This window comes from Salminus brasiliensis, chromosome 7, assembly GCF_030463535.1.
Source record: "Salminus brasiliensis chromosome 7, fSalBra1.hap2, whole genome shotgun sequence".
Lineage (NCBI taxonomy): Eukaryota > Metazoa > Chordata > Actinopteri > Characiformes > Bryconidae > Salminus > Salminus brasiliensis.
Genome location: NC_132884.1, coordinates 1,880,048 through 1,894,193, shown reverse-complemented (window position 1 = coordinate 1,894,193; position 14,146 = coordinate 1,880,048). Strand labels below are relative to the sequence as shown.

Genomic DNA, 14,146 nt, shown 5'->3' with positions numbered 1-14,146 from the left:
CAGGATGGAGTGTGTTACTGGTCAGTGGTGTAACAGTATGGAATTTATTACTGGTCAGTGGTGTAACTTTATGGAGTGTTTTACTGGTCAGTGGTGTAACAGTATGGAATTTATTACTGGTCAGTGGTGTAACAGTATGGAATGTATTACTGGTCAGTGGTGTAACAGTATGAAAGGTCAGTGGTGTAACAGTATGGAATGTATTACTGGTCAGCGGTGTAACAATATTAAAGGTCAGTGGTGTAACAGTGTGGAATGTACAACCGGTCAGTGGTGTAACAATATTAAAGGTCAGTGGTGTAACAATGTGGAATGGATTACTGGTCAGTGGTGTACCAGTATGAGCTGTGTGATTGGTCAGTGGTGTACCAGTACAAGCTGTATGATTGGTCAGTGGTGTACCAGTATGAGCTGTGTGATTGGTCAGTGATGTACCAGTATGAGCTGTGTGATTGGTCAGTGGTGTATCAGTATGAGCTGTGTGATTGGTCAGTGGTGTGCCAGTATGAGCTGTGTGATTGGTCAGTGGTGTACCAGTATGAGCTGTGTGATTGGTCAGTGGTGTACCAGTATGAGCTGTGTGATTGGTCAGTGGTGTACCAGTATGAGCTGTGTGATTGGTCAGTGGTGTGCCAGTATGAGCTGTGTGATTGGTCAGTGGTGTACCAGTATGAGCTGTGTGATTGGTCAGTGGTGTACCAGTATGAGCTGTGTGATTGGTCAGTGGTGTACCAGTATGAGCTGTGTGATTGGTCAGTGGTGTACCGGTATGAATTATAATATTAATGTTCCCGCCTCTCGTTTCTAACACAGCTGCTTTGGTTTGGTGGAGAACTTCACAGCAAGCTGACGAAGCAGTGCTGAAGTATTGGCACCCTCGTCTGTGTCTGATGGCAGAGTGAGTGAGTGAGCAGGCGGGCGAGCAAGCAAGAGAGAGAGAGAAAGAGTGTGTATGTGCTGATTTTCATCGCTGTTGACACTCTGTCTGTGTACGGCAGAATTGGTTCTGATGTTTCTGGCCCTTTGTCTGCGATTCACCCTCAGGGCAGGTGTTTGCTAACGGGCCAGGAATTTAGAGAGAGAGAGAGAGTGAGAGAGAGAGAGACTGAGCCAGAGAAGAGACAAGAGAGTTAGGACGATAGAGATAGATAGGGAAAAGAGAAGAGTGAGAGAGTGTGTGTGTGTGTGTGTGTGAGATAGATAACAGGGGAGCCAGAGCTTTAGCTTTACAGGAGAGCGAGACAGGCCAAACAAGAGCATGCGGGAGGAGTGTAGCCCAGCTCTCTCTCTCTCTCTCTCTCTCTCTCTCTTTACCTCTCTCTACCTCAGTCTGTCTTTCTCTCTTATTTACCTCTCTCTCTCTCTCTCTCTCTCACACACACACACACTCATGTAGGTGGAATGTGTAGGTGCTTTTGTCCATTAGGTGTATATGTAGGCCAATATACAGCAAAATAACTATAACAATAACACACACACACACTCACACACTCACACACGCACTGCTGGTTAAAAGAGTGTCTCTAGCTGCTTTTATCAGATTCCCCTGAAGCACAACATTAGGTGTGACAGGCTGATGTCTGCTTCACACTCTCTCTGTTTAGCCTGAGACGGAGGGAAAGATAAGGAGCTGAATTCCCGTCAGAAACAGCGAACCTCCGCTCCCCACACCCTAACCATCACAGGCAGGTCTTAAGCTCCAGTGGATTAAATCACTTCCTCCTGAAACGTCTTACAGACGCCTTAGAATAAACTGCACACTTCCAACCAACATCACAATGACTTTACTGACCAACAGCACATTCTGACCACTGACTTTCTGTGCATTTGGGTTTATTCTAATGTTATATACAGTTAATTACAGGTAAACACTCTCACTGACCACTGACTTTATGTTTATTTGGGTTTATTTTAATGTTATATAGAGTTAATTACAGGTAGACACTCTCACTGACCACTGACTTTATGTGTATTTGGGTTTATTTTAATGTTATATAGAGTTAATTACAGGTAAACACTCTCACTGACCACTGACTTTATGTTTATTTGAGTTTATTGTAAAGTCTTACACAGTACTGAGGGTTTGTTAAAATGTTGGTCGATATCAGGAGATGGTAGAGCATGATTCGCTCCTCCCTACACAGTTTGTAGTTCATTTTCACTTTTTAAGCTTTGAAATCTCCATAAAAATTTCGGAACATCCCGCGGGGTGCACTTTGCCTGACCTACCAGAGTGATTGAAATGCACCTTCAGTTTTCATCTTGCGTGCTTGATGTTTGCGAGTGAGTTCAGCTTAAATTTTCATGCTTGCTGTGTAGTGGGTGATTATGCCCATTATAAATTATTATGCTGGCAGTAAAATAGTTCCAGTGGTGCCTAATTACACTGTAAAACCTCTAACGACTGTCTCCTCCCTGCCAAACAACCCTCACTACTAACATATTCCACTATCGCTGTCTGGTTTAGTATTTTATTTATTTTAGTGTGTATTCAACAATATTCTATGTTATCCAGCATGCCAGAGTTATTGACTATGATTGGCCTGGCTTGGGCCTGCTTTGGGCCTCCTGGGACTGCTCATATATATATATATATATATATATATATATATATATATATACAGTGAGTCCAAGAAGTATTTGATCCCTTGCTGATTTTCTTCGTTGGCCCACTAATAAAGACATGATCATTCTATACTTTTAATGGTAGATGTATTCTTACATGGAGAGACAGAATATTAAAAAGAAAATCCAGAAAATAAATCTAAGGAATATATATTAATTGATTTGTATTTCATGGAGTGAAATAAGTATTTGATCCCTTAGTATTCATTAGCAGTTCTGGCTTTTACAGACCAGTTAGACACTCCCAATCAACTTGTTACCTGACCTGAAGCCACCTGTTCTCACTAATCACTTGTGTGAAAAACACCTGTCCACAGAATCAGACAGATCACACAGATTTCAAGTCTCCAACATGGGTAAAACCAAAGAGCTGTCACAGGACCTCAGAGTCAGAATTGTTGACCTTCACAAAGCTGGAATGGGCTACAAAAAGATTAGTAAGGTGTTGGATGTGAAAGTAACAACTATTGGTGCAATTATCAGAAAGTTTAAAGAGTATAACATGACAATCAACAGACCTCGGCCCGGTGCTCCAAAGAAGATTTCGCCTCGTGGGGTGGCAATGATGCTGAGAACAGTCAGAAATCGTCCTGCAACCACTCGGCAGGAGTTAGCAAATGACCTGAAGGCAGCTGGGACCACAGTTTGCAAGGAAACAATTGGCAACACTTTGCGCAACAATGGATTCACATCCTGCAGTGCCCGAAAGGTACCCCTGCTGAAGAGAGCACATGTGGAGGCGCGCCTCAAGTATGCCAATGATCATTTGAAAGATGAACCAAGTTATTGGGAGAAGGTTTTGTGGTCAGACGAGACCAAAATTGAACTTTTTGGCCTCAACTCCACCCGCCATGTGTGGAGGAAGAAAAATGCTGCCTATGACCCCAAGAACACTGTGCCCACCGTCAAGCATGGAGGTGGAAGCATAATGTTTTGGGGGTGTTTCTCTGCCAAGGGTACAGGGCTACTTCACCGCATCACTGGGAAGATGGATGGAGCCATGTACCGCACAATCCTGAGGGACAACCTCCTCCCCTCTGCCAGGGATCTGAAAATGGGCCGTGGTTGGGTCTTCCAACATGATAACGACCCTAAACATACAGCAAAGGCAACAAAGGATTGGCTCAAGAAAAATCACATTAAGGTCATGGAGTGGCCCAGCCAGTCGCCAGACCTCAATCCGATCGAAAATCTATGGAGGGAGCTGAAGGTCAGAGTTGCCAAGCGACAGCCCACCAACCTTCATGATTTAGAGAGGATCTGCAAAGAAGAGTGGGCCAAAATTCCCCCTGGTGTGTGTGCTAAACTTGTGGTTAACTACAACAAACGTCTCACCACTGTGCTTGCAAACAAAGGCTTTGCCACTAAGTATTGAGTGTGTTTGGCAAGAGGGATCAAATACTTATTTTCCTCATTGAAATACAAATTAATTAAAATATATTCTTTAAAATTATATTCTGGATTTTTGTCTTGATATTCTGTCTCTCCATGTTAGAATATATCTACCATTAAAAGTGCAGAAGGATAGTGTCTTTATTAGTGGGCAAACAAAGAAAATCAGCAAGGGATCAAATACTTCTTGGACTCACTGTATATATATATATATATATATAACCCCTGACTTCATGTTCATTTGGGTTTATTCTAATGTGATATAGAGCTAATTACAGGTAGACACTCTTACTGTCCACTGACTTTATGTTTATATATATATATATATATATCATTCCATGGCTAGTCAAGGGGTGTCCAAAGAGCAGGTGTCCAAATACTTTTGTCCATTTCATGTTTTAAGCAGCAAGTGAACAGTCAGTTCCTGAAGGTTTCCTGAAAGCAGGAAACATTGGCAAGGGTGAGAATCTGAGACACTTCGATGAAGAGCCAAACTGGGTCAGAACATCTCCAAAACATCAGGCAGGTGTTGCAGAGGGGCTTCAGGTATGCAGTGGTCAGTACCTTCCAAAAGTGGTTCACCAGTGACAGGAATCATGTGATCCTGAGTAAAGGGTAGGAGGAAGGACCATTCACCCGGTGCTCTCCTGGACACCCATCAACAGGGGTGTACCAGGGGGTCAACCTGCGACCTTCTGAAGGAGAAATCGCTTATTGCCAAGTGGTGTAAACTGAACGCAGTGGCAGTAATAAGAACTATGGCTATGGTCACTGTTAAGTGTTAAGCCACCGAGGCTGTGAGGTCCCTGGGGCGACAGCGATGCCAGGAAGAGTTTGTTTTTGTCTCCAGACGTCTTTAAGATATTCAGCTGGAGTAGCCGTGGTGACCTTGCCATGGGTCAGCTGTCATGCTGCCCGGTCCCGTGGGAGGACCTTGGGCCCTGCTGTAGAAAAAAGCAAACACCATGGGGGTCAGCTCTAACTGACCACACCATGGCACGGGTCGCCGTATGTGTCACAATCTTTTGATTCGATCTGTCACCACCACAGCACATTATACACACACACAAATAAAGAGAGAGAGAGAGAGAGAGAGAGAGAGAGAGAGAGAATGAGAGTAAAGGGAGGGAGGTTGTATCACCAAAGCCCTTTACTATAGTATAGTATACACTGATCAGCCAAAACATTAAAACCACCTCCTTAATATTGTTTAGGTCCCCCTCTGACCTCTGGTCTAGACACCTTCAGACGTTGGCAGCAGATCCTTTAGTTGCGAGGTGGGACCTCCTTTGAGCATCCACCACCCTTGGTTGGCCTTCCTTGGATCATATTTCATTGGTACTGACCACTGTGTACTGGGAGTACCCCTACAAAATCTGCTGGACGTTTTTGGAGATGTTCGGACCCAGTTGTCTAGACCACCACAGTCTGGTTCTTGTCAAAGTAGCTCATATTCTTGTGCTTGTCCAATTCTTTTCCTGCTTCAACTTCACTTGTTGCCTAAAATGTAGATCCACCCCTTGACAGGAGCCACTGGAAGTAGGGATGCACCGATCCGATATTATCCGATATTACATTGATATCTGTGTTTATTTGTTATATTATATAATAATATTGGACTGGTATTGGGTATCGGCCGATATGCAAAGTTTATGTATCGTATTGGTATTGGAACTGAAAAGGCTGGATCGGTGCATCCCTAACTGAACCAAATCACCTATGTTATACAATATACACTATTAGAGGAGGATGCTTTGTGGTGTAGATGTCACAAGGCAGCCAGGAGGGTTAAGTGGTGATTAGAAGCGTGGGTACAGAAATGGAAATGCATGGAGGGCCAGGCTCGCAGGAGAAGGAGATGAATGTCCTTGGCGGGATGACAGTAATTCGCCTGGCGGATTGGTGAAGTGTCAGTGGGGTGAGATGGGTGTGAAGGTGTCTGGGGATTTGGGGCTGGGGGCAGTAATCCGCTCTGCGAGGACGCAGTGATTGCTTACATTTTACGACGCCTTCAGACGCCCCAAGGTCGGGCAGCGGCTCAGCTATTACTGACCCTCAGGTGATCCCTAATAACGCATGATGACGTCTTTTGCAAGGCAGTTGACAGCACTGTAACTGGGCTCGTCGTGTGACGGGGCAGCGCTGATTATGGCAGGTCATTCTCCTTCTCACACGGAGCATTAAGGCTGTATTTCACCTGATGTAATGAGGAGTGGCTAGGCCTGACAGGTCGAGGGTTATTAGTGTCACACTGCTGTGTTGCACCGTGAATCAAACTTCATAGATCATAATAAGTGATTCTGAGGAACATGATGGAGGCCTGGACTGAAAGTTTAGAATCTGCACTTTACACTTCTGCTCTGGTTTCAAATCCTGTTACTACACATTTAATACTGTTAGGACTGTGTTATACACTGTTAGGACTGTGTTTTACACTGTTAGGACTGTGTTTTACACTGTTATGACTTATACACTGGTATGACTGTGTTCTGCATGTTTATGACTTACACTCCCATAATGACTGCATTATGCACTGTTATGACAGTTATACAATGTTATGATGTGTTATAAACTGTTATGACTATGTAATATGCAGTTATGACTGCATTATACACTGTTATGACAGTTATACACTGTTATGACTTGTTATACACTGGCATGACTGTGTTATGCATGTTTATTACTGTTATACACCATTATGCACTGTTATGACATATAAACTTTTATAACACTATTATGACTATTCACTATTCACTATGACTATTATGACTGTGACTATTACGTGTTATACACGCTTATGACTATGTTTTACACATTATGACTTTGTTGTAAACTGTTATGACTGTGTCTTACACCATTATGACTGTGTAATGCAAAGGTGCTTGACTGAGCCCCAGTACAAATAATGCTAACTAAAAGCTAAATAAATAAGTGGGTAAATATCTAGGCTTTTCAACCATGGGGGATAATCCTAGTCAGGGACGTGTGTGTCTCTGAGAATAGCGCATTGACCCGGCGTCCCGCCTCTCTGCTGAGAGAAACCCATCACACATCAGCTGCTGCTCAGGTTAGCTTGTTTAACTCGCCCTGGTTTGTTGGGTCTTTCTAAAGGCTTGTTGCCTCTCTCAGCATTTCTCACAATGTGTGTTCAATGGGCTCCTGTTAGCACCTTCGCTCGCTCTGCCGCTATTACACCCCTGTGCTAACGATCCTACTCCATTCCCTCGCTGTAATGTGCAGGGAAACGCTCGGAGACTAAATTGTATCGGCGGGTTTCGGGATTTTTCTATTTCACGCTCCATCCAAGTGCCTCGCAATTAGCATCTGCACTGCCTGTTAGCACTTCTGAATGTTTTTAGAAGGGTGTGTGTGTGGTTGGGAGAGTGGGGGGCGGCAATGTGGGAAAATCAGAAGGAAAAATGAGAAGGTGTAAAGTGAGAGAGAGAGAGTTAAAGGTACAGGAAAGTGTATTTTTGAGTGTGAGTTTATTCTGCAGCTCAGCTGACTGAGCACTCCTGACTGGGTTGGTACAGTAATCAATTCAGTTCAGTTCAATTCAATTCAATTCAATTCAATTCAATTCTGTTCTGTTCAGTTTAATTAAATTTAATTCAGTTCAATTCAATTCAATTCAATTCAATTCAATTCAATTCAATTCAATTAGTTAAATTCAGTTCTGTTCCGTTCCGCCCAATTCAATTCAATTCCGTTCAATTCAATTCAATTCAATTCAGTTCAGTTCAGTTCAATTCAATTCAATTCAATTCAATTCAGTTCAGTTCAATTAAATTAAATTCAATTCAATTCAATTCAGTTCTGTTCAGTTTAATTAAATTCAATTCAGTTCAATTCAATTCAATTCAATTCAATTCAGTTTAATTAAATTCAGTTCAATTCAATTCAGTTCAATTAGTTCAATTCAGTTCTGTTCCGTTCCGTCCAATTCAATTCAATTCCGTTCAATTCAATTCAATTCAATTCAATTCAGTTCAATTCAGTTCAATTCAATTCAATTCCGTTCAGTTCAGTTCAGTTCAGTTCAGTTCAGTTCAGTTCAGTTCAATTCAATTCAATTCACAACCAAACACTGCTAGGCCAAATCCCAGTACAGTAATTGATAAGGACATGGGACAGTAAGTCAAGGACAATGTCCCATAAATGTCCTAGAAGTACCTCTACTTGTTCACCTGTCCATAACCCCTGTCTTCGCAACCCTCCACCACCCCTCCACCAGAAGCCGCCTGAAGTTCAGACTGAAGTTCAGCCTGAAATACTCAGTACAGTAATAGATAAGGACATGGGGCAGTAAGTCAAAGATTCAATTCAGTACAATTCAATTCAGTTCCATTCCGTTCAATTTAATTCAATTTAGTGCAGTTCAGTTCAGTTCCCTTCCTTTCCCTTCATTCAGTTCAATTCAATTCAATTCAGTTCCATTCAGTTCAGTTCAATTAATTTCAATTCAGTTCAGTTCACAACCAAACACTGCTAGGCCAAATCACAGTACAGTAATAAATAAGGACATGGGACAGTAAGTCAAGGACAATGTCCCATAAATGTCCTAGAAGTACCTCTACTTGTTCACCTGTCCATAACCCCTGTCTTCACAACCCTCCACCAGAAGCCGCCTGAAGTTCAGCCTGGAGTTCTCTGAGTTCTTTCCCCTCTTCAGGCTCCTCCCAAATCACCACATTCTGACTGCATGGTCTGTACTCAGTACAGTAGACAGTAAATCAGCTGAAAGGTTGGACCTCAGCGCCGGGAATAAGGGAGATCACTGTGGAAAACAGAAAGCTGGCCCTTCATTACTGAAAGAAGTACATATGGCTTAATGTACAAACACCACTGGCTTACCGTATGTGTGTGTGTGTGTGTGTGTGTGTGTGTGTTTGGCAGGATCCAGCCAGCTGGACTGGTGGAGAGAATCCAGGCCATCGCCCAAAATGTCTCAAACATGGCGGTTCGAGTGGAGCAGATTCTTAAGAACAGCATGGCAGCATCCAGAGGTACCACATACACCCCCCCCCCCACACACACACACACAGATGCATGTGCACCCAGGTTTTTGTTATTGATATGTATATGTAAGTACTAATACTACTAATATATAGTCACAGTAATGCAAAAACCTTGCATCTCCATTTTGGTACTTTTTCACCACAGGGGTCTATAGTGCACTACCCCCCCTCCCCAAAAAAACCCATTTCTCTAAAAGTCATAATGAGGAGAATGATCTATTAAAATGTTGATGTTAAAAATGTTGGGCTGCACTAGGCTCCTGTTTCAGCTGCAGATCTGCCCATTGAAAATGAAGCATTTCAGTAATATCAGCTCTATTAAAGGAGCGTCTCTGTGCTCTACTGAGCATCAACATGAGCTTCATGGAGGAAAATATGAGGAGTCGTTGTCTAGAAGTTTAGTAAAGCTGCAGAAAGTCAGACAGAGGCGTGTGATCAATAAGCTTTATATATTATTATAAACCTCTATATTTATTCTCATCCAATCACAGTCAGACTCACACTTTCCGGATGGAGAGATTTATCTGGAGAGGGTTTTTTATTGATGACGAGCCGGAATGAAAACAAAGGGAAATGAAATAGGAGGAACGAGGCTGTTGTTCAAATGTAAGGAGGAGAAAGTTCAGATAATTGGGTGAAAATGTGAGAAGTAGAAGTAAAAAGTCGCTGAAAAATAAAATAAAAAAACATTTCTACTTAAGTAAGATAACGAAGTATTTGTACTTACTTATTTAATTACTCGCGACCTTGGCGTACAACCATCAAGAACCTGCCAGAAGGTTAGCACAGTCAAGAGTGGAGGTGCGCCGTTCTACTGTGCAGCATTGCTTGTATCAGAATTGCAGTGCTTTCGGATTTGCTGGACATCGAGATGATAAGATAAGAACACACAGCAGTTTCATATCACTGCTCAACTCATTTCCACAGAAACTGGAAACACATGTCAGATTGATCCACCGCCGGCCTCATAGAAATGCGCTTCTCAGGCATGGCTGTGACGCACATCCTGAGATTTGTTGGTTCGGAAATCTGTGGAAGTTGGAAATAAATAGCAGACGGCCCGGCCGGCAGTAAAACCAAATTAAGCAGAGTGCGTCCGGCGGGCTGCAGGATTTAAACCCCTGCTTTTTATTCACATTTAGATTTTATTGCTCGCTCAGACGCTATTGATTTAGTCAATGTCCACCATCCCGGCTTAATCAAACTATAAAAAATCCTCCGGGGCTCTCTGTGGATGTGAATTTCTGTTCTGTTCTTCTAGCGATGGGCTTCGGAGAAGCGGAGACTCTCGAATCCAGCACTCCCTCAAGCAATTACGGAGGCGGCGCTTTAATGGAGAACGCTCGTTTTAGGAAATTCTGACATTTACTGCAAAGAGAAGACATTTCCGGAGGACTAGCTGAGACTGTAGCATTAATTAATATCCTCAACTGCACACTTCTGACATAATCGACCATATAGGGATATGTGCTGTGGCATGGAGTGGCATGTGAGCCTTCAGTTAGCCTCACTCACTGAAGGCCTGTGAGCTGAATTAGGCTGTTGTACATTTCTGCATAGCTGCTATTAATATTGCTCATATAAAAGTATCGCAACCATGTCTGTGCAGTGCAGATGTCTTCTATGATCCAGTCGATCCATGGCTTCCTCGGGCTCCTCCCCCAAATGACTGTATACGTCATATATGTCATATATACAGTCATTAATATATATATACATGGTATATATATAAATATATACTGCTTAATTAATGCTTAAGCCCCCCCCATGACTGTATATAACATATACTTCATAAATATTTCAGAAAGACAGTCAGTGGTTTAGCTCCTCCCCCAATGACCGTATAGATTATCTACATCATATATACAGTGAGTGGTTTAGCTCCTCCCCAGTGACTGTTTAGATCATATATGGTGTATATACAGTCAGTGCTTAAGCTCCTCCCCCAGTGACTGTTTAGATCATATATGGCATATATACAGTCAGTGCTTAAGCTCCTCCCCCAGTGACTGTTTAGATCATATATAACATATATACAGTTAGTGCTTAAGCTCCTTCCCAATGACTGTATACATCATATATATCATATATACAGTCAATGCTTAAGCTCCTCCCACAAATGACTGTATACACCATATATGTCATATATACAGTCAGTGCTTAAGCTCCTCCCCCAGTGACTATTTAGATCATATATGGCATATATACAGTTAGTGCTTAGGCTGCTTCCCCAAATGACTGTATATATATATATACATATTATATAAACAGTCAGCGGTTTATCTCCTCCACTAATTGGTAGCTTGTCGATTGCAGTGTAGATGTCTTCTACGATCCAGTCGATCCATGGCTTCCTCTGGGCCTCCTCGCTCTGCATTCATACACACTTGTGTGAAGTACATTTCTGGCCTTACACAAATCGAGCACCAACAGATGGGCTACAGCTACAAGGACGGCGTTTCTAATAAAGTGGACAGTGAGTGTACACAAGTGCACAACGCTCTAGAATAATTTAAGTAGCTCACAGACGGGTTGTAAACGAATTGGATTTGACGCAGTCACTTCTGAGCTGTAACCGATCGTGGAGGAGGTGGGGGTGGCTGAGGTGGGGGTGATGGTGGTGAGGGGTGGGGAAAGTTCTATTCTGCACTCTCTCATTAGCCAAATGGAGGCCGCAGTAGGAGAAGAGATGTTCGGCTTCATCTCCTTCATCAATCTCCACTCCCCTGCTCCGGAGGCAGGCTGCCCGCTGGCCGCTAGCACGCTAACACACTGACGAGCAGTTAGCTAACTCAGTGGAGCAATTAATGCACTGACTTCATTCCCATAGAGAGAGAGAGGGAGAGGGAGAGGGAGAGAGAGAGGGTGAGGGAGAAAGAGAGAGGGAGAGGGAGAGGGTTCTCTACATATGTTGCTGGCTATGTGTATCGGTTAGCTCTGACTGTATTAAAGCAGTCCTTCCCAAATGACTGTATACGTCATATATATCATATATATCGTCAGTGTTTAAGCTCCGCCCCAAATGATTGTATACGTCATATATATCATATGTAAAGTTAGTGCTTAAGCTCCTCCCCAAATGACTGTATACGTCATATATATATATATATATATATATATATATCATATATACCGTCAGTTCTTAAGCTACTCCCCCGAATGACTGTACACGCCATATATGTCATATATACAGTCAGTGCTTAGGCTCCTTCCCAATGACTGTATACATCATACATTATAAATACAGTCAGTGCTTAAGCTCCTTTTCTAAATATAAATATATATACATATTATATATACAAATTATGTAAACAGTCAGTCGTTCATCTCCTCCACGAATTATATATGTATATATATATACCATGCTTAATGCTTAAGCCCCCCCATGACTGTATATATCATACATATCATATATACAGTTCACCTCATATACTCTTGACAACTCATATACTCTCGTTCTCGTTCATACTGCTCATGGGTTCTTGATACAGTGGAGGTTCTTGAGTTCTCCATTCTGCTGCTACTTTGTTAGTTTGCTTGCTGGTTGGTTTATCCACAGGTCTCCCAGTGACCACTGTCCAGAGTAGTCTGCTGAAGGTGCTGCAAGTTTAAAAGCTGTGTTTGAAGGCGATGTACAGCGAAACCTGAGCAGCTGGGCTTAGGCCTTCAATACTATGGAGAGGTCAAAGGGTTAAACTAGGACAATATGACCTGTTACTGACACATTAAGCATGACTGGTTTTGGTAGCTTGTCAATTGCTTATGTGATGAATCGTACAATTAGTGGGTCATCGGTCACAGTCTGGATGCCACCTGTTATCTTTGTTTTATTGTCGTTTAGCAGTTGTGAGAGACGGGACGTCGGGTCAGTGCGATGTTCCCAGAGACCCACGCTTCCCTGACTGCCCAGGGAAAGTGGATGTAAGTACCCACGGGATCATTTCCTATCATTTATTTATTTATTTATTTATTTATTGCCTACATCAAGCAAAGCATCATTTCCAGTGGGTCTCGGCCAGGAAACCTGCAATTCTTTTGCGTATAAAACAGTTATAACACAGTTATAACAGAGTAGTAAATGTGTAATACCATGCTTTAGCATTAGGACCCTTTATTGTTGTTTATGTTGCAAAACCGAGAGTCTGACTCTTTTTTTCATCTTTTTTTCTGACCTCTGATTGGCCGGTGTAGTGGATGCGGGCCCGCTGGACGTCTGACCCCTGCTATGCTTTCTATGGAGTGGACGGCTCAGACTGCTCCTTCCTCATCTACCTGAGCGAGGTGGAGTGGTTCTGCCCCCCGCTGGCCTGGAGGAACCACAGCAGTCCACCTGTGCTACAGAAAAACCCACCCAAACGACAGGTGAGGGAGAGACTCCTACGTCAGAAGCCTCTTTTCCACTGTTAAACTAAAGGTTCATCCAGGTTATTTCTCACCTGTAGCTCACCGACACCATTAAGGGTTAATTATGGTTTTCATATTTAGATTTTCATATTTTTATTAAATGGTTCATTATTGGTTTTTACTCTCTCTCTCTCTCTCTCTCTCTCTCTCTCTCTCAGTCACTCTGTCTCTCTCTCTCAGTCACTCTCTCTCTCTCTCTCTCTCTCTCTCTCTTTTTTCTCTCAGTCACTCTCTCTCTCTCTCTCTCAGTCACTCTCTCTCTCTCTCTCTCTCTCTCTCTCTCTCTCTCTCTCTCTCTCTCTCTCAGTCACTCTCTCTCTCTCACTCTCTCTCTCTCTTTGTCTGCCTCTTTCTCTTTCCGACACACTCACACTCACACTCACACACACACTCACACGCACTGGGAGAAGCACCCTACCTCTCGTGTCCCCAGGCTCTTTGTGCTTGCTCCGTAAATGAGTAACTCAATTCCTCATGCTGCCTGCGCCTCTGCTGCTATTTACAGAAATGTGTTCCAGACTGCTTTCTGCCTGATATACAGTGTGTGTGTGTGTGTGTGTGTGTGTGTGTGTGTTTGTGCACTGTAGGTGTGTTTAACTTTCAGAAACAATTCGAAGGCATGCTGAGTGTATCCCGTCCTGCCCCAGAAGTAAAGCTTCTGAAACCTGATTTGATGTTTCTGCTTTTAAATTCTGTGTGTACTATGA

The 14,146-nt window shown here is 42.9% G+C and overlaps 1 protein-coding gene across 1 annotated transcript in view; it reads left to right on the top strand.

Annotated features, from left to right (window-relative positions):
* The window catches only part of LOC140559770 (alpha-1,6-mannosylglycoprotein 6-beta-N-acetylglucosaminyltransferase B-like), a 131,800-nt gene that overhangs the window by 45,815 nt on the left and 71,839 nt on the right, over positions 1 to 14,146 (top strand). Inside the window, exons 4-6 of the mRNA XM_072683387.1 lie at positions 8,914 to 9,023; positions 12,880 to 12,956; positions 13,227 to 13,397. Of these exons, the coding sequence (XP_072539488.1) occupies positions 8,914 to 9,023; positions 12,880 to 12,956; positions 13,227 to 13,397 (358 nt within the window). The remainder of the gene's footprint in view (positions 1 to 8,913; positions 9,024 to 12,879; positions 12,957 to 13,226; positions 13,398 to 14,146) is intronic.